Raw genomic sequence first — 21,179 nt, forward strand, 5'->3', positions numbered from 1 at the left:
CACCCTTGCCCCGCCGTATGGCGACTGTGGGTCTGGCCCCTGAGGGGGCACAGTACCTAGAGGCGGGTCTAACAGCCGGAGCAGTCGAGACCCTCCTCAGCTCCAGGGCCCCGTCCACACGGATCCTCCTTGGTGCCCGGAGGATGAGACCTGCGACTCGGTCCAAGGTTCCCACTTGGGATCTGGCGGTGGTTCTTGGGGCGTTGGCTGAGGCCCCCTTCGAACCCCTGGAGTCAGCTGAGGCTAAGCACTTGACCCTCAAGATGGCCTTTCTCCTTGCTATCACCTCTCTGAGGAGGGCGCTTTCGGTTTCCCCGCAAAGCCTGGAGTTTGCCCCGGGGAATATTAGGGCTATCCTGCACCCTCGTCCAGGATACACCCCTAAAGTGCCTTCTTGTGCAGCAGGGTCCACAGTGCTGCAGGCATTTCATCCTCCACCTCATGTGACAGCGGAGGACGGGAGACTTCATCTGCTCTGCCCTATCAGAGAACTGAGTATTTACACTCTGAGGTCCTCCCGTTGGAGGAAGGCTGATCAGCTGCTAGTTTTGGGTCCCCCAGGGCTGGGCTCCCTGCATCCAAACATACTATTAGCAACTGGATTGTTCAGACTACTTCCCTGGCCTATCAGGTGGCGCGGTTTGCCTTCACCTGTGGCTGTGAGGGCTCATTCTACCAGAGGCATGGCGGCCTCTCGAGCCCTCCTTTCCGGGGCCTCTCTGCAGGATGTTTGTGTAGTGGCTGGCTGGGCCACTCCGCACACATTCATTCGGTTTTACAGTCTTGACCTTCCTTCGGCACCTAGCACTCGTGCGCTCTCCTCTTAGTCGTGCCACTTTATTGCACACTGGGGCAGGCGGGGTTTTCGGCACGGTTTAGTGGATATCTCGTTCCCATAGTGTCGTAACCGACGCAATTCGAGTTCCCTCGAAGGGGAACGTCTCGGGTTACGCATGTAACCCTGGTTTCCCGAGAAGGGGAACGAGGCACTGCGTCGGCCCGCTGCACCTCTCCATGCCTGAAGCGCCTGCTTCGTAGTTTAAGCTAATGATGAGTGTGTACAGGTGTGCTTTATACTCCTCCGGTTATTCCGTCACACCTTACCGTTCTAGCAACAAACCAATAGGATTGGAGTGATTTCATTCACGTTCAGACCTGCTACGCCTAGAGGCGTTCCCATAGTGTCGTAACCGATGCAGTGTCTCGTTCCCCTTCTCGGGGAACCAGGGTTACATACGTAACCCGATACGTTTTCCATTGCAGATAGTACTCAGAGATAGTACCCCTCAAATGTAGATGGTCGTCATAGCGACGCCACACACAGCTGCTGCGACGTAATGTTCAATGCGACACACACACCAGCGATCCACACAGCTTTCTCTTTATTTAAGTTAAAATGTTTCAACATTCCTCAGAATGTAAAGACAGATAAGTGGTATGAAAACCAAACTAGGGGAGCTCCTCAATTCTGAAAACCTTCAAGCACATTTTTGTTCCACCATCACTTTTCTTAAAAAACTGTCAATATTTGAAATCTATACAGTTGATTCCTCGCCTCAGAACTTCTCAGAGGTGGATTTAGTGATGAAATTACATACGAAAACTTTCTGTTGCTGGCTTCTGTCTTCCGTGCAATGATGACGCAGTGAATAGTGACGATTCTCTGTGACCAAACACCGGTCTGCTGTGTTTTCGCGTCACATTTTAGTATCGCTTCAGCTCGCGTAGAACCTTGACAGAGGTGATACGAAAAAAAGTACCTAGAAGCAGGTACAGGTACAGCTTTTCCACAATGGAAAACCAAACAAAGGCGAGGCGAGCAGTGGTACTGTGCAGTGGAAAAGGGGCTAAACAGTACAATCTAGACCTGCTCTATATGAAAAGCGCAATGAGATAACTGTTGTTATGAATTGGCGCTATATACATAAAAATGAATTGAATTTGTGTTTGCAGCCTTAAAGGCTTCCCACATAGTGGGGTCAGTTACTGTATATGAGCAGTGTCATTGTGGGATAGCTAGTCTTTCATTAAGTTTAGTGTTTGTTGGTGGAATTGCACATTCAGTAATAATTAATAATTATAATATTAAACCGGCAGTTAAAAGTGGGCTTTGGTCTGCCGAAATCTATTTTTGAGTCTACAGGGCTGTGGTCAGAGATTAAGATGCTATTTGGTAGAGATTGTATCAGATGTCAGTTTACCATCTATCAGGAAATAGTCAAATCTTGTGTATGATTTATACAAAGCAACCTCCAAATATCGACATAGTTCATAGATCTAATCAGGTTATTTAGAATAATGGTAGAATTAAAATGGGTAGTAGGACAAGTGGAGAGTCTGTCAGTAAAACAGTCTAGTATAGCATTATAGTCTCCTCCCGCTATTAAGTGGTTGGTTGAATCAAGGATTCAAGCCAATTTAATTGTCATTTACAACAGGGTTGTAAAAAGAAATTCTTTTTGCAACTCCCTTCTTCTACATAACAGACAATAAACGGTCAATATACAGCCACTGGCCACTTTTTTAGGTACACCTTGCTAGTACCGGATTGAACCCCCTCTTCCCTTCAGAACTGCCTTAATTCTTCTTGGCATACTTTCAACAAGGTATTGACTTTAGTCCATTTTGACATGATAGCATCACACATCCATGATACCAGTCTCGCGTTCTAACACATCCCAAAGGTGCTCTTTTGGATCTGCTGACTGTGGAGGCCACTGGAGTACAGTGAACTCATTGTCATGTTCAAGAAACCAGTTTGAGATGATTTGAGCTTTGTGACATGGTCATAGACTGAATATAAGAAGTGCACGCAGTCATTGTGACATCACCCGTTGGTTTGTGGACTGCCGTTTTGAAGCCTGGAGTTTGGCCGATAGGGCGCCACCATGTTGAGTTTTTGCAACCAGCGGCACCGGACGTGACCATATTTGGACGAGACGGTGGAGCTAACGGACATGGTGCTAGATAGCTTGCTTAGCTAGGTGCATCTGTAATTCACATTAACTGTCATTGTAACAGGGATGATAATTTTGTCTAGTGAACAACAGTCTTAAAACTAAATGTACTCACCAGAGAAAGTGAACGGCCAACTCCTATTAAGCTTTTTCAACGCCGCCGGTTAAATTTACACAGTGCCGTGGGTACGAGTCAGCTGTAGCCAGGTCGTCATGGTAACGACTTGTCAATCATAGATAGTCCCGCCCTGAAGCATACTCTGCTTTATGGTATTTTCCTCTAAAATGGGACAATAATTTACTAAATGAACATCATGCTGTGTTGAATTGTATTGAAGAAGACTCAAAACTAGCGAATGAGGCCATGAATTCATTAGGAAAGTGTTAAATAAATCAGCTGAAAAGTAGGGTCATTTAACCATTATTTCTAATGGAACAATGGATACACTGTTGAAGGAAAACTCAACATGATATCATCAATTTGTTAAGGGTTTGTTGAAACAGTTTTGATATAGCCAACCTGCAAGAAGTGGTTCATCACAGCATAAAAGTACTTGCTTACTGTTGCCAGCAGGTGGCACTATGACTGCAAGTGAATATTGGCTGGTAGATGTGTTCAGGGCGGGACTAAAGTTTTGTGCAGATGTGAGCATGTACTATAAAGTGACAACAACTTCCTGTTTCATGGCGAATAATCGATTTTGGATGCCATGCCATATTTGTAGACATTTTAATCTAAATTGAAGTCGATTGGACTAATTCCCTAGGAGGAGTTTGTTAAAGTACAGAGTCTGTAAATCGCCAAAAATGACCATTAAATCCAAAATAGCCAACTTTCCTGTTTGGTTTAGGCAATGGTTTAGGGTCTTTTTGGTACGTCTGGACATGATACACGTACCACAGAAATTTCTTCCATGTACGTCAAAGGTGCTGCGGGGTGGCTGCTTTGTTGAAAGTAATCACCTGTTGCCAGCAGGTGGCGCTATGACTTTCAGCAGGGTTTCCGCGGGGTCTTAAAAAGTCTTAAAATGTCTTAAATTTCAAAATCAAAATTTAAGGCCTTAAATTCGCTGAATTTTTAAATAATTTTAAACAGGTCTTTATTTTCCAACGTCCTTGTAACACTACCTCTAATGCTCTTTGAAATTCTCCCGAAGTGCTTTAGAATTTTCTTCCTTTTGCTAGTTCAAATATAATTCATTGTGTTACGGCTACAAAGACCAACATGCAGCTGTCATGTTACTGCCACGGGTCTCTTTCGGATTGTACCACAGATATAAAACTTCTTATTCTTCAGCTGTGCCAAAGTGCAACCTAGGCGAAAGAAGCAGAGCTTACGGCTTGGTTAAAACCAGTCACTAGCAATGTATTTGAAGCCTACTGTCACTGCTTAATGAATGACTGCCGCCTCTAAAATTTCACACGATCGTTCATGATTTTCAGCACAGTTAACACTCAACACATGGCTGTCTCCCTCTCCTCATTCTCCTCAAAGGACGAGCGAATGTGAGGGAGATTTAAATTCATTTATAAAGAAAGGACGGTGGTGACCATGGAGGAGCTGAGGTTACTAACGTTAAAGCAAATTAGTCCTTTTAAGCTAATGAGGAGAGGATTCTTTTGGATTTTAATGTACAAATGAAATGCTTGTAATTATACAGAAAGCAGTGATTAAAACACAAAAGGCAAACATAAACAGTCCTATCTGTAGGCCTGATGCGGCATTTAGACCAAACGCGAATTTAATAAACGCTTTCCTTGCAGGGGGTTTTATCGCTGGACAGTTGTGTGTGTGTGTGTGAACACTGCCGAGTGTTCACACACAACGCGATAACACGAATAAATACAACTCGCCATTACTACAGCTGTATGAACCCAAAGTAAACGTGCTGTTATTAAATAGCAATAAATGGATAAATCTGATGCCGAAATAACTACAATATGATGCAGATTTGTTAAACATGTGACACAAAGACAACTTCTAAAATGTTTGTTTTCTGAATGGAGTTTGGATCGATCAGGGCTATGCTATGCTAACTTGTTCACAGTAAAGTACAACGTTAACTGGAAAAATGTTACAGACACGTTTTCTGAACTCACCAAGTAGTTCAATCTCCTCACTTTCTTTTCTCCCAGCAATTTCCAGTTTTGTCCGGTTTTTATATAAACATGAACAGCAACAACAGAGCTCTGAGTGCCAAACGACGCTAACATAAACGCTGGAACTGGATGTGCACGGAAGCTAGCTGCTGAGACTTTGTATGTAAACGCACCACATTTAGATGGTGGTAGAGTATACTCAGAGTAAAAGAGGATGGGCACTATCTGAGCGAATAGCTGTTGCTTTTATAAGCACACACTTAATGAATATATGGTTCAGACTGCTAAACTGAACTCCCACTATCTTGCTGGCTGCGTTAGTAATCCTAGCCAGGGTATTTTTATCTTTGATACCAAGGTTACCATACCAGCAGATGATGGAAAATTAAATGACAGATTCAATGAAAGCTCTATAGAATAGTGTCCTTAGAGTTTTGTCGATCTGAAATTATTTGTAAATGGACCTGCTTTGCACCTGCCTCGGCTTCTCTTCTTCCTGCATTCATTCACACACCTTTTAACTCTACTCTCTCACTGCAAACACACCATTCCCCGCCCCTCTCTCCCTGTCTGCTTCCCTGAGTGTCTCCATCAGCAGTAGGTTATGTTTTATAAGGTCGTAGAAAAGACACAGAACTCATCACCTCTTGGTGGGAACTGTTGGGTTTCTGTAAATATCATCACAGAGTATGGTCTAGACCTGCTCTTTTATGAAAAGCGCTCTGAAATAATTCATTCATGCCAATAAAGCTAATTTGAATTAGAATTTTATAACTGTTGTTGTGATTTGGCGCTAATTGAAATTGAATCTTTTTTTCTGGATATTTCCACCCGTGATCCTTGTACATGGCAGCAGGTGAACCGCATGCCAGCTTGTTAATTACCTAGATTATCAATGTCATCGTCCATCCCGGTGTTACATTGTTGACATCCAATGCCAATTTTGTAGACACCACTCAACCCTAATTTGAATACATTTATTTACTCTGCAAGTAATTTTGTGACTTCATTTCCTCTGTACGTTGTGAAATAGGTGTTAAATTTCATTCATAGTGGTCTTAAAAAGGTCTTAAATTTTACTAGGTTACTAGGTGCAGAAACCCTGTTTGAGTGATTGTTGGGATATGGATGTGTTCAGGGCGAGACTTGTATTATCCATATCAAATTTGCTTACACCCAGCTTCTCAACTCGGGTATATGTAAATAAACTGCAGAGTCTTGACCTGAGGAGTTGGCCCTTCTGTGTTGAGCCATGCGTTTGTGTAGTGGTTGTTTAGTTTCCCCAATGTACAGTTCTGTGCATTGGATCACATACACTAGATTGCTTTTCTTGTGTTTAGGTATGCAGTCTGTCTGTGCGGCGGTGTTCACAAGAGAGAGAGAAAGAGGGAGCGAGCGAGCGGGGAGGTGCCGCACGAATATGTGCTCCTCAATACAGCTCCTCACCACCACAGTTTTTCTGTAGCCTATGCGTAGCCTATTTAGAGCAGTATACAGTATTTTTACAAAACGTTATGTTAACGCCGCTCTCTCTCGACGAGTCCAAGTCTCACTGGCAGTAGCTGCCGGAGTTGCTTTCTCTAAGTTTCTCAGTGCTGTGCTGCTTCAGCAGATGCTTCAATAAATCAGATGTAGAAATGTTGGTGGTTGAAAGCTTTTTGCTGGTCGCACAGAGTTTACAATAGATGACAATGTTCTTTGCATCTTAGACTGTGACACAATAATGGTGATACTTACAGCTGTGGACAGAACGCCTCTCTCCCTCATTCTCCTTTCTTCCATTAGTTTTTTGCACAGCACACATGAACAAAAGAAGGTCCGGTGCCGCTGAGCTGAGTCGTGGATTTACGTTGTAAAGATGGTGCGTTTAGTAACGAGTAACGCAGCGTTACTTGCATTACTAACTGTAATCCCATTACTGTTTTAGAAAATTAGTTACACTACTAGTTACTAGGAAAAGTAATATAATTACAACACTGGTGGCTCTGTGCTGTTCCTCTGAAGGAGTTGAGGGCTTTTCCCTCCACTTCTTCCATGTAGATGTTTGCTACAATGGGTGACACTAATGAGCTATGCTTCTGTCTGTAGAATCCTCCATTGTACTGGAAATAGGTGGTGTATAGACAGAGGTCGATTAATTTACAGATCTGGTCAGGGCTGAGGCTAGTTCTGTTGTCCAGGGTGTTGTCTTGTGTTATCCGTTTCCTTACGGTTTCTATTGCTTCTATGGTGGGGATGCAGGTGAACAAAGAGGATACCATGGTTTCATCTGGGTCCAGTTTCAGTCCTTGAACTTTGTTTACAAAGTCAATGGAGTTTTGGATGTGCTGAGGCGTGTTACCAACCAAAGGGGCTAAGATGGTAGAAATGTGTTTGGCAATGTTGTAGGTGACCGAGTTGATGCTGCTGATATTCAGCCTGAGTGGGGCTCCTTCTTTGTGTATCTTGGGTAGTCCATATATGCATGGAATGGCTTCTCCAGGATACAAACGGTAATATTGTTCACGGTTGAAGGTGTTGTCTTTATGTAGCTGTTGTAGACATTCTATGGCCTTTTTCTTGTATCCGCTGGTTTGGTTCCGCTTCAGTGTCTCATATGTTACTGTCCATTAGTAGTGTGTTGACTTTGTTCTGGTAGTCCACTGTGTTAAGGACTACCATGCATCTTCCTTTGTCCGCAGGTAAAAGATGGTTTTGATCCTGGCTTAGTGATGTCACAGCTCTCCTTTCTTGGATGGTGAGGTTGGAAGGGAGTGCCTTCGCAATACAAAGGGCTGCCAATACCTTTTAGCCTGAGCTGTGCTGCTTCTGTTTCAGTTAAATTTGTTTTGTTTTCCCAAATGGCCCATTCTGTAGCTGTGATGTAGGTGTGATGGTTGTCATCCTTACTCCTCCAAGACAGTTCTCCTGTTTTGTTTGCATTGCTGACTCTTGCCTGTAGGTTTTAGAATTTCTGGGTCTCTCTTTCTTTGCTCTTGTTGTGTTGAGAGAGCTGTGCTGTCTTGATGAAATCCATGACCTTTTCCAGTACTGTACTGGGCAGATGTGTTTCCAGTCTTTGGTGTTGTCTGATTCTTTATTCAAGGCTTCAATGGTGAAATGGATCTGTCTCACGCTCTCATTCAGTAGCTGGTGTTGTGCTTTCTCTAAGATTATACCGGTGTCCTTTTACCGTGGAGCGTAATGCGGCATTCAGACCAACCGCGAATTTTCACCTCGCAACACTTTCCTCGCACGAGTACATTGGCTGGAAGTGTTCAGACAACGCGAGAAGGCGATTTTAGTAGTAGTAGTGTAGTCCGACAGAGCTTAAGACGCTAACATCAACACTGGAACCGGATGTGCACAGAAGCTAGCTGCTGAGAAGCTCCAGTGAAGATAAATCAACATTCTAATCCCAACTAATGTAAAAATATAATTTATTAAAAGCAGTTAACTCCTCCCGCGAGTAAACGGTGTAGTTGTCAGAGCAGAATCCGACCAACTACGGGTTTATTTGTCCAAAGGTTGCAGCTCTGCTCCCTGCTCCTGTCCCCCAAGTTTAGCAGCTCTCAGCCGGCCAGCATATTTTCAATCCCCCGCTCTGCCTAGCCCTCTCCACACAACGCTCTGAAGCCTCTGTGACGTACGGACAATCTCAACACTGTTAGGCTATCGCAACTCAGCGCTATGCGACTTCTTGTATTGAAAATATTCAGCTCACGCAGCCCCGCCCCCATCGCGTCACTTTGCGCGGCCCGACAGAAAATCGCGGCTCTGCGCGTCTTTGCGTTGACCTTGTATGTAAACTCACCGCCCCGAACGCTGGCTTCGCTTTTGGTCTGAAAGCACCATAAGTATAGGCTGTTGGGTATGATTTTGTGTTGTCGGCATCTCAGGTTAAATCTTAGGTGGTTTCTGTTCTACAATTTTCCTGGCTATTCTTTCATACTCCCGTACCAATCTGAGGGTGTTCATCCCAAAATGATTAGCAAGATGTCTGTGAAGGTTCTCAGTCATCCAGGTCATAGTTATCCAACGAAGGGGAAACTAAACAACCACTACACAAACGCATGGCTCAATACTGAAGGGCCAACTCCTCAGGTCAAGACTCTGCAGTCTACTTACATCTGAAGGATAAAGGACACTCGTTTGAGGATCACCAGATGCACATTTTAGACAAAGACGATGGATGGTTTGAGAGAGGTGTCAAGGAAGCCATTTATACCTGGATTGAGAAGCCGTTGTTGAACAGGGGAGGGGGTCTACGCCACAACCTATCACCCACTTACAATGCTGTCTTTTCATCACTTCCTAGGAAACTGAACAAGCATTTCCTCTTGGCCTCAGGTGACGATGCCAACGATGGCCGTTCAGACTTGGCCTCGGGTGGTTCTTACGACCATGACGACGACGACAGCCAGGAGTACTAACAAACCAGCGGTATCGACGATCCTAGCTAACGACCCCACAGTGGTTAAATAGCTGAGTTTCCCTACCAGTCAGTCAGAACTGAAGAAGTCTCTTGGATGAGGGACAAAATGTGTTCTTGTATAGTCCAGTTGCCCTTGACCTCAACCTGCGTTGGATAACTATGACCTGGATGACTGAACAGCCCCGTCCACCCTCATGTGTCCGTTACACTTGATCTTATGTGCTTAGCTGAGCAGATCTCAGAGATCTGGATATATGCTGATCCTGGCTCCATTGAAAGACAGAAGAGACCGTAGGCAGGCGAGTTTAAATGTTCAGTGTGTAAGTTTTAGTGGCATCTAGACCTGAGGTTGTGAATTGCAACCAACCATATGTTTTTGCGAATTTTAGTGTTACTTGTTCATCAAACTACAGCTACATCAAGAAATAAAGTGATACATAATGTTTCATTCTCCTGTAATACAATATTTTACTGCACTGTATTTTTAAATGTTGTTACATCTTGGGAGGGTTAGCGTATCTGAATTAACATACCAATCAAGTATCTTCCACTAGATCTTGGCCTCTGACAGATAACATGGTAAGCCAAGAGTGCGTAACATTGTCACTGTTTATTCAGCACAGTCTATTATAAACCACATAATAGCTAAAGTTTGCAAAGGCAGAGTAAACTTTATTCAATTAACAAACGTTGCAAAGCCAAAACACAGTGTTGGTGAATAACGTTACATGAAATTACAATCCAACTACATAATTTACAGCATTGACAAAGGAAACATGTTATTTCTCTCTGTGATTATGGCCCATCAGCAAAACTGGCCTGTCAGCAATAATATCTGGCTCGCCTGATTATGGTACTTCAAAGCAGAAAAAAACCAAACAGCAACAGTTACTCACTTCTTCTTTAGTGGTTTTGCTTACAAAACATAGCTTTTATTTTGAAAAATTTATTCAAAATAGTCTGTGGCTTGCTTGACACACCTCTGAATTTCCTCTGCCAAGGGATAATGGGGAAATGAAAATAAACGTCCAATGGATGTGGATCAATCGTGGGAGCACACACACTGCAGCACAATCTTTATTGTGATCATGTGAAACAGTCTCTTCATAATTAATTTGTTGAGGGAAAGAAAATACAGTCCCCTCCAGAAAGTACTGAACAGTAAGGCATATTCTTTTATTTTTGTTGTTCACTGAAGACATTTGGGTTTGAGTATGAGACAAGAGTTCAGAATTTCAGCTTTTATTTCCTGGTATTCACATTTAAATGTGTTAAACAACTTAGGACATACCACCATTTGTATTAGACCACAGCATTCTTAGGTGAGCAAAAGTAATGGAACAAATCATCTTAAAGTAAATAACATTTAATATTTGGTGGCAAAACCCTTGCTTGCAATAACTGCCTGAAGCCTGCGACCCATCGACATCACCAAACTGTTGCATTCTTCATTTGTGATGCTATTCCAGGCTTTTACCGCAGCTTCTTTCAGTTCTTGTTGGTTTCGGGGTGTTTCTCCCTTCAGTCTCCTTAAGGAGCTGAAATGCAGCTCTGCTGGGTTAAGGTCAGGTGATTGACTTGGCCAGTCTAAAACCTTCCACTTTTTCCCCTGATGAAGTCCTTTGTTTTGTTGGCAGTGTGCTTTGGCTCATTGTCCTGCTGCATGATAAACTTCCTCCCCATTAGTTTCAATGCATTTCTCCGTAAATCGGCAGACAAAATGTTTCTGTCCACTTCTGAATTCATTCTGCTGCGACCATCATCAGTTCCATCATCAATAAATATTAATGAGCCTGTTCCAGAAGCAGCCATGCACGCCCAAGCCATGACATTACTCCACCATGCTTCACAGATGAGCTTGTATGCTTCGGATCATTAGCAGTTCCTTTCTTTCTCCACACTTTGGCCTTTCCATCACTTTGCTAGAGATTAATCTTGGTCTCATCAGTCCATCAGATTGTGTTCCAGAACTTTTGCAGCTCATCTCTGTACTTCTTTGCAAATTTCAATCTGGCCTTCCGTTTCTTCCTGCTGATGAGTGGTTTGCATCTTGTGGTGTGGCCTCTATATTTCTGCTCTCTGAGTCAATGTTTGTCCAGTGGCTCTGGTCAAACTTGACAGTGGCTTGCTTTTCTCCCATAGACAGCTCTCTGGTCTTCATGTTGGTTTATCCTCTTTAACAGGAAATGCAGTCTTTATAGGTTATAATAAAACTTGGACTAGTCGTGCAGAGCTATTTAATGTTGGACAATCAACCTAAAAGGCAACACCTGGGCAACAAGAAACATCTGTCAGTCACATGTTCCAATAGTTTTGTTCAATTGAAAAATGGGTGGGTTCAAACAAAGGGTGGTATGTCCTGAGTTGTTTAACTCATCTAGATGTGAATACCATGAAATGAAAGCTGAAATTCTGAACTCTTGTCATCTTTTGATCTTAAACCCAAATGTCTTCAGTGAACAACAAAAACAAAAAATTTACCTTACCATTCCAATACTTGTGGAGGTGACTGTATACTCTCCCGATGTGGGGGGTGGAACACACAACCTTCCATGTGAGAGCCTTGCACTCTACTGAACCAAAAAAAATTATAATTTGCCCGATGCAAAACTTACGGTAGGAACTCTGCTATGAACTGCATAGGGCTGCCTGTCTCAACCTTCTCTGCTAAGCCTGTTTCCTTTATGTGCAAACTGTAGTGCTGCTAGCTATTTCGGGCTGATTGCTAGCACCATTGTCTTCTTTGAGCAAACAACAGCTTTACATTCTTTCTTAAAAGTTGGTTTTGCGTTCATAGCTCTCCTCTTAGCAACAGTCTTTCCAGCACTGCTCATAGTTGGATATTTATAGTTAAATTGTGGTTTATAATAATTAATACTTATTGTAGAATATAATTGTAGTGAGGGTGTAATAGAGTCTCTGAGGAAAAGGTCTGGAGCAGTGCTCTCTTGTTGCCTAGACTTTTACATTGAGCTGTATTTTCTTCATTTGCAGGAGTTTAAAATGCCTCACGACATAATTGAAACCAGGGACGGCAGCGTCTTTGTCGGGGATGCAGGCACTAAATCAGTCTTCAAGTTCACCACTGAAAGTAAGCTATGGCGAGTCTAAACTATTACATGTTCTCATGTGCAGAATCCATCTTAACTTCTGATTCACTGTTCACTGTCTTCTCCGAGATATTGATGAATACAAAAATCTTTTAATTGATGCAAGTGCTTTTTGTTTTGGCTTTGCCTTTGAATTATTTACATGAAATTTAACTTTGCAGTGTTATTAATCTGTACCCACCACTGCATTTAAAAATACCATGATTTTCTTTCATTTTTATGTTCCAGAGTTACATCGCTCTGTCAAGAAAGCTGGAATTGAGGTTCAAGAACTTGAAGGTAAGTATTGTTGAGTTTACAGTTTCAAACTGTATATTTATCATGATAAAAAATGTTCTTGCTGCTGTTCCAGGGTTCAACTTTTTGCTGCTGCTGTTGATTTGTTGAAGACAACACACACTAGCAGCATGTGATGCACTTCAAAACATCTGAAACGATTGCTTTCTGTCCAGCCCTTTGAACAGAGTTGTATCCTAATGAGTTGATGTATGTCAACCTGAGATGACGCTCATCATCTCATCTGGGTACGCCTCTGTCCTGTTTCTTACAGTGTGCTTATGTTGTTGGGTCGCTGTCTAAAAGGCTCCCTGACTTTAGATGGTGGTAGGTGAGTTTTTTTTTTTAGCTGCAGTTTGTTTTGCACATGGGGCGGCTGTGGCTCAGGAGGAAGAGCTACTCCAGACTGCATGTTGAAATGCAAGATGGGCAAGATACTGAACTCCAAATTGTGAATGTTAATTTCTGTTTCTGCTTAGCCCCTGCCATGAGTGTATATGGGTGAATGTGACATAGTGTGAAATTGTTTCAGCGGTAGGAACACTGGAAAGGCGCTATAGTACAGACAAGTAACCATTTACAACTTGAATCCCTGCACACAACGGGCATAGCACTTCATTGTGACACACGTTACGCAAATTGACGTAAACAGCCCTAAACATTACATACTCTGCTTATTTCTGTTACTCCAGTGTCATCAAAGTCAGATGTCAAAAGCTTTGATTTTGACTTTTTATCTACCAAGAACTAAAGAAATCATGTTGTGACTATGATTAAAATGCCGCTCCCAATGAGTCCTTCTCTGGATTTGGACACACCTGGGGTCTCATTTATAAACGGTGCGTATGTACAAAACAGACTTGATGGGAAAATGTGCAAAAATGTGTAAGTAAACTCTGAACCATGCGTACGCACATATAGAGGACAAATAAGAAACGGCGACTCACATGGCAGAAGGATGAAACTGTTTGAAGTGAATAGGCCTACTATTGTGTAAAATAAATTGAAATATTACCTCTGAGTAGTATAGGCTTAAAGTGGGTTCTCTACGGGTGCTCCGGCTTCCTCCCACTGTCCAAAGACATGTAGACTAGGTTGATTGGTGACCCTAAATTGCCCTTAGGTGTGAGTGTGAGCGTGAGTGGTTGTTTGTCTATGTGTGGCCCTGCAATGGACTAGCGACCTGTCCAGGGTGTACCCCGCCTTTCGCCTCATGTCAGCTGGGATTGGCTCCAGCCCTCCGCGACCCTGTACGCAGGATAAGCGGTTGACGATGGATGATTGATTTTTCCTAAAGTTTGCAATAAAAAAAACATAATTTAAGATCATTTGCGATGCACAAAAAGAACCATGACTGAGGATAATAAGTTTATTCTCAGAAATAAGTTGAACAGGAGGACAAATTATATTTAAATTGATGCTGTTTTCAATGCATCAGTCGAGCAAATAGGAGAGCATAGTTTCATATATTGTTATCATATGAGCCAAACGCTGTGCGCTGCTTGTAAAAACACTATTTTATTGTCGTTTACAACAAGTCACAGGCTATTTCTTTTAACTCAGCCTCGTTAAGTGAGTGGACTGTTTGTGTAACCTAAATACATGTTTAAACACAGGTGGAATGTATTTGGTTTACTCTCTTTTCAAGCGGGGGAATCCAAATTAGTACCGGGGTCATCCCGTCTTGCGCGCGTGTGTGTGTCCCTCCGGTCAGTGACGTCACTATCTGCAGATCAGTTATAAAGGGAGGGGAGCTCCGGTGCCCCCTTTCCTCTGGTGCACAAGAGGAACAACTTCAGCTTCACCAAAAGGAACGTCAGTGTCACGCTGAGTTAAATCTCGTTTTGTAGCTTCTCTGTCAGAATTTGCCACCTTTTCTTCATGCAGTCAGTACTTGTTAATATTAATGACAGGGCACTTCACCGACCATTTATAGGCAACTATGGTCGTTTGAAGGGTCGGACATTGAGCACCCTCACATGCGGCACGTTTAAAGTTGATTGTGATTTATAAAGGGAACTTGCTTACAAGTGTGCGTACGCACGGTTTTATACGTCTGAATATTTTTTGCCGTACGCCATTTTTGGCTTTTGAGCGCATGTACACTTTTAGTTAGGTTTGTACGCACAGTTTTATAAATGAGACCACTGGTGTGTGGTTGATTCTGTATGGGGAAAAAAAGGTCTAATGTAATGCACTCTTTTAATCATAACATTTCTCTCTATGTAGAAATGGAGACGTTTGTCGCTACTAAGGTGAGGCCGGAGTACAACATGTCGAAGACAGCAGCCATCCAAGAGAAGCAACATGTGGCTAAACAGCCGAGACCACAGGAAGAGGCAGAAGAGGAGGAGGAGAAGAAGAAGAGTGGAGCAAAGCCAAACAGAGAGCAGGGTGTATTGCCAGCCATCATCACCACCCTGCTGCTCATCCCTCTGCTGGTGGTCATCTCCATAGGAGTCTTTATCTGCTGGAAGAAAAATAGTATGTATGACAATAAGGCCATGGGGCAGTGTACGGAAGAGGGAATACCAAAACTAAATTGAAATTAAGGTACTTTACTTCACATAGTTTCTATGTTGGGCAATAACGCGTTACTCAGTAACGTTAATAGTATTACTTTTCTAAGGAGTAGTGTAAGGGATTACTATTTCCTAAACAGTAATAATACTACTGTTACTAATCCAAGTAACACTGCGTTACTGAATGCACGACTGCAGGGCAGGTCAGCAGCAACGGACCTTATGTTGTTCAAGTCAGCTGTTAGCCAAAAAGCTAAAGGAAGAATGGAGAATGAGGAAGAGAGGCATTCTTTCCACAGCTTTAAGTACTGCTATTATTTAAGGTTATGGTTTATGCTGCAAAAACACTTTTTAGCAGCGAAAAATAAGAAGAAAGATTCACGGGATCCAAGTAGAATAAACAAACTTTGACTCACTATGACCTGAACTTTGTTCATTGTTGGCAAGTAGCTCATGGTCACCCGGGGATTTGAACCTTGGACCTTCAGTATCCCAAGAGTAGGTGATTTACTGATTGAGCTGCTGGTGAGCAATTGTTTCCACACACCTTTTCACAAGATGAGGTAGTGACATCAGGTGTGCCAGGCTTCCTCAGATATTTTAAGTTTAAAGGGGCTATATGTAGTTTTTCAATGAAATCACTTATTGATAAATCAAATTTTCATTGCCTTATTGTCAGTGGGCTCAAAACTCACTTAGAAATGAAGCACACGCCTGTTTTCTCCGTTGCTTGCATCAGCCACTATTCTGCTTTTAATGTGAGGTCGCCGGGTCGGATTCAGCCCTGTGCGCGCTCCCGAGCCTCTCAGACTACAGCGACAACACAGCAGCTAACGACATGCAGTCCACTAACACCATAAAACAACCGGCTCACAGTAAAACACAGGCTCCACGTAAGGATACAAAAGAACAATAAAGATTTATGTGCTGAAGCCCATCAGACCAAACAGGTTAAGATGATGTCGAGAAAGAACAAAGTGAGCATTAGTAAAGCTGGAGAAACGCAGAGAAAGTCGCATTAGCTCGCCGGCTAACGCCGAGCAGTTGCTAATAAAGATAGTTACTGAAAGCAGCAGGAGAGCTAACGATGTATCACGTTGGCTAAATGCAGTAAATGTAACGTTATCATATGACCTGCAGCTGATAAAACTTTTACTGTAACATTGCAGTGGGAGTTTAGCTGAGTTTCCAGCATGTTGTGTGAAGCTGTCTTCCTGCCTGTCTATAGCCGCTGTCACTCTGCCTTTTTTCTGGGAGGATTGTGCTGATATGCTCGCTGCGCTGTATGAAAGGTACGGTGCTGCTGTTGATCTGCCTCTGAGTCAGGAATGCTGAAGTAACAGAGCCTGAACATGTCTGGAGAAAAGCCACAGCCGGCATGTCGGTGTTTCCGCATTTACTGCGGGATCTCTGTATGTTTTGGATTATGCTCGCTCATGAGTTCAAGCACGTGTACGAGCACACGCCTGGTTGCAATCTTAAAACCGCACCGCCACTTGCCACTGAAAACTACATATTGCCTCTTTAAACTTGTTGTGTTGTTTAAAAGAGTCATAATGTTGGTGATATTTTTCTGAACAAATCTCACCTCATTCTGCTGGTTTTGGGTGTATTGTCAATTATTATGGTTATGTTTGATTCAACACTGAGCGAAAAAGAAAATACAGCAAGATACTGAAGATCCCTGCAGACTCACCATTTGACCGATTTGAAAAATCTCTGAAACACTTGACATCGGCCATCTAGAGAGTGTCTGTGTTGATTTGGTGGATTTTGGTATGAACAAAGACTTGTGGAGATATAGATGTTAACTGATTTAGCATATTCTGAAAAAGACAGAGTAGAGGACTTCTGAATTGACCATATGTTGCAGTGGGACAAACACATATCAGTGAAGGTGCTGACAAGAGCATTTAACTTTAAGAAAGTAAAAATGTATAATTTCAAAACAAATTCACAAAAATCTTGTTCACTTTAGATCAGATTCTGCCACAACGTAAACTTGATTGTTACAGCGCCATCATGAGGTCAATGAGTGTCATTTGGGTGGAATTTTCTACCCACCTGCAAATTTTTGTTGCAGAAACAGTTTTAGGGGAGAAAAAGAAGAGAGAAAGAATAATGAGAACAAAAACAGTAGGACAGGCACCTTCGCTGCTTGGACCTCTAATATAAGTCTGAGCAATTTCACCAGGGTTTTCCAGCCGCCTCGGGCTTGGAATGCTAAAAACAGTACACACTACTCTGCTCTGTATGCTTTATTGTTTAATATTTAGTCAGCTTTATTCAGCTAAATATTGTTTGTTTGCAGATCGATGTGAGGTGAAAACTGAGCCCAGCTCTGTGGGAGGGATCTTGGGAAAAATAAGAGGTAAGTCATTTATAACATTAAAAATAAAACTAGACCTGCAAGCACGTATTAAAAGGATCCAACCAAGGTGATACAAGTCTGACCTGCAGACTCTCCAAGCAAGTCACAGGTGGAGACTGGAAATCATTTCATTTGGAAAAATAATCTGTGCGACGTGTTATGTGGTAGTTACGGACCAAAAGGTATTTACCTTGATTATAGCGCCACATGCTGGTTGACGTGTCTTTTTTTGCGTGCGATGTGTTTGCAGCAGTCTGTACCAGCCCTATGGGGAAAAAAAACTAAATCCTGAGTGCTTTGAATATGAACATGAATATTCGAATGTAAAGGTTGAATTTTAGAGCCAAAAATCATCCTTAAGGAGGAAAATATTGTCCATGTAAAAAGTTATGTTTGTGACACAATATGTTCTCCTCTCTGGTGTTTTCCCTACGGCTAGGTAAAGCAGTGGGTAGTCTGAACCTGGGGAACTTCTTTGCATCCCACAAGGGTTACAGTCGGCAGGGCTTTGACCAGCTGAGTACTGAAGGTAGCGACCAGGAGAGGAACGACGAGGACAGCAGCGATTCAGAGAATGAGGAGTACTCTGCTCTGCCGCCTCCTCAATCCTCTTCTTAGATGCTCTGCGGCCAGCCACCAACCTTCTGCTTACATTTCCAAGATGTCTGTTATTCATCGTATGTAACTATTGTGTTAGCTGCCAATTTTATTCTTTTATATATTTAGAAATATACTATATGAAAAATGGGCATAATTTAGACAGTTTATTTAATTTACCCGTGGTATTGATACAGCCTTGGTGACACAATTCACACATCACTATTTGTTTTTCCCACATCAAACTTTCATGAAATTATTAGCACAATCCCTAAAGAAATGTTTGCGATATATGGTGTTAAATTAATCAAGAACAAATCTGCCAATGGGCTGAGATAATTCTTCCTTTTCTTTGTGCAGTTTATCTTGTTTTAGGGAGTATTGTAGAACAAAATTCTATGAAAATCTTGAAATAAGTTGTTTTGTATATGAAACAGGTAAAACTAATTTAAGCCCATTGCTGATAACTGATAAGAAAATAAACCAAACTTCACTGAATGGCTTTTTTGCATGGGAAATTTCTATGACTGGAATGTGGTCAAATATTAGTCAGTTGATGCTGTTAATTTGTACTCAAAGTGACCTGTTTAAAACCTTAAGGGCTCTATTTTCATGGCGGCACTATGACCAGCACCTGCAGTGCTTTGATGGGGATTTTCCTGACCATAACATTTGCTTTGGAGGAGAGGTGCAAACAGGTGGAACGCAGAGAGAGTCCCTGGTATTTTGAGAGAAGTTGGGTCTCAGACATTGAGAACAGACATCTCATCTCACCATTTACATTTATTCATTTAGCTGGGTCTCTCACACCAAAGGCATGTGTCTTATCCACTGCGCCATCACCACTTCTGAAGCAAAGTCAATCTACTGCCAATTTATTGATTCTGTCAACAGGAGCAAACTAAAATCTTGGAGTGAATGTTGTAATTAAACATTCTCTGACAAAGTAGATGTATTTACATTGGCATAAAAATACCCATGTGGTTAAAACACCTGAACGTAATTTGATGGAAGTCATTTAAATTAATAGGTTATTCTTACACTGTCTGTTATGCACAGCTGCTTTATACTGTATGAAAACATCCATCTCTGTACTACTAAGCAGGATTTGACTTCAGGGTTATTTCTGGGTTTTCAATTCTACGACAGTGGTTAATTTCTTACATACCATGGTAACATGTACTGAACGGCTAACCTGCTCCGGAGCATGAGATGAGAGATCAACGCTATAATCAGTTCTCTACCGTCCGTAGAAGATCCCACAGTTTGATTCTTTATGTTTACTGTGTGTGCGCATCCTACAGAGACAGACTGAAGCACCAAAACCTTATAATGGTTGTACTTTAATATATGACCGTATGCCTACTTAAAACTTTTAATTATTTATATTATTATATTTATTTTTACACATCCTGTTGCAGCTGTTAACAGAAATGGTTTCATCTTTCTTTTTATGTGAGGCTAAATATAATGAGCAGATATTTTGGTATTCAATTTAAAGGTTCAGTGTGCAATATTTATGAGGATCTAGTGACAGAAATGCAATATAAGATCCATAACTATGTTTTCAGTGGTGTATAAAGACCTTACACAATGAACCGTTTTTATTAACTTAGAATGAGACAGACACCGCGGGTCCTCTTACATGGAGGTTGCCATGTTTCTACAGTAGCCCAAACAAACAAAAGTCTCTACAGAGCATGTTTTGTCACTACGTTGAATACATACAAAGAAGAAGAAGTAACGTTACTAGTAGTAGCAGAGGTCGTCTGGTTCAATATAAGCAAGAAGATAAGTGAAATTTGGACAGCGGGAGGCCCACATGTAATTTAGCACAAGAGGCGACAGCGCGTGTTGGCCACTGTAGCTTCTCCTCCTTTGTGTTTGGAAAAAGAAGGGCTTAACGGTGACTGATGGTGCATTCATGTGGGATCAAAATAATCAAAATATTTTTTTCCTCCTTAAATCTTTATTGCAAAAACAGAAAAAGTGTAAATGGGACATAAAGAAGTACACAGAAATCTATTGCATATACATATTTTGCAAACACGTAACTTGTACTATGGTTCTAACAGTTAGTTTGCTGTCCATGTAGAGGGAACTGCGTGTTGTTTATATGCTCTGATAATGTTAATTCAACACATCTTTGTAGCAGCGTCCATGTTGATTCCACATTCTGACTTAAGAGCACATGAACACACTCTGAATTCGGAAGAGCTACTTCACAAGTTGGACCATCTTAGGAGCACTCATGGTGCATGAGCCACTGGTTGCTATTTGCAGCTCTCACCACTGGATCCCTCTGAAACTTATACACTGAAGCTTTAAGTTAATATGAATTAGTTTAATATAACTTTAGGTTGCATTGTTTCTTATATTACACAGACTAAGCAACAGTAATTTAATGGAACACACAAATGTAATTATAGTCAGAACTCCTCTGCTTGCGAGTTGATAACCACCGTCATGAGACAGCTCAGCCTGATCACGGTGATTTGGTATGTTAAGCTTGCTTCATAGTACAGGCCACTGAAGGCAGCAGGACACGTGATAAGCCTCTCATCATACCGTACCATAGTGCTACCATGCTTTGCCATTCACTGTGTTTACCTTGAATAAAGGCTTTTACAAATGAACCCCACACACTTCCACATACATCAGACTGCTCGGTTATATTTGGCTGAATTTTCTGTTGTATTCTCACTGTTAATGAGGGAAACGCAGGATTACCAGGACTCATGAGTCAAGTGCATCAAGTCCTTTTCAAGTTTTCAGCAAAAGTGGCATTTGACACGATATGACCATATGCATGCTGGGATATAGTAATAAGAA

General features: G+C 42.0%; 1 protein-coding gene across 1 annotated transcript in view; it reads left to right on the forward strand.

Moving 5' to 3' along the window:
• pam (peptidylglycine alpha-amidating monooxygenase) overlaps positions 1 to 18,845 on the forward strand; it is a 90,351-nt gene extending 71,506 nt beyond the window's left edge. The window contains exons 22-26 of the mRNA XM_038733532.1: positions 12,466 to 12,562; positions 12,810 to 12,860; positions 15,087 to 15,341; positions 17,691 to 17,750; positions 18,190 to 18,845. Of these exons, the coding sequence (XP_038589460.1) occupies positions 12,466 to 12,562; positions 12,810 to 12,860; positions 15,087 to 15,341; positions 17,691 to 17,750; positions 18,190 to 18,368 (642 nt within the window). The 3' untranslated portion in view covers positions 18,369 to 18,845. The remainder of the gene's footprint in view (positions 1 to 12,465; positions 12,563 to 12,809; positions 12,861 to 15,086; positions 15,342 to 17,690; positions 17,751 to 18,189) is intronic.
• The last annotated feature ends 2,334 nt before the right edge of the window (positions 18,846 to 21,179 follow it).

Source organism: Micropterus salmoides, unplaced genomic scaffold, assembly GCF_014851395.1.
Source record: "Micropterus salmoides isolate LMB-PRFRI ecotype aquatic unplaced genomic scaffold, ASM1485139v1 Ms_hic_scaffold_20, whole genome shotgun sequence".
NCBI classification, from domain to species: Eukaryota; Metazoa; Chordata; class Actinopteri; order Centrarchiformes; family Centrarchidae; genus Micropterus; species Micropterus salmoides.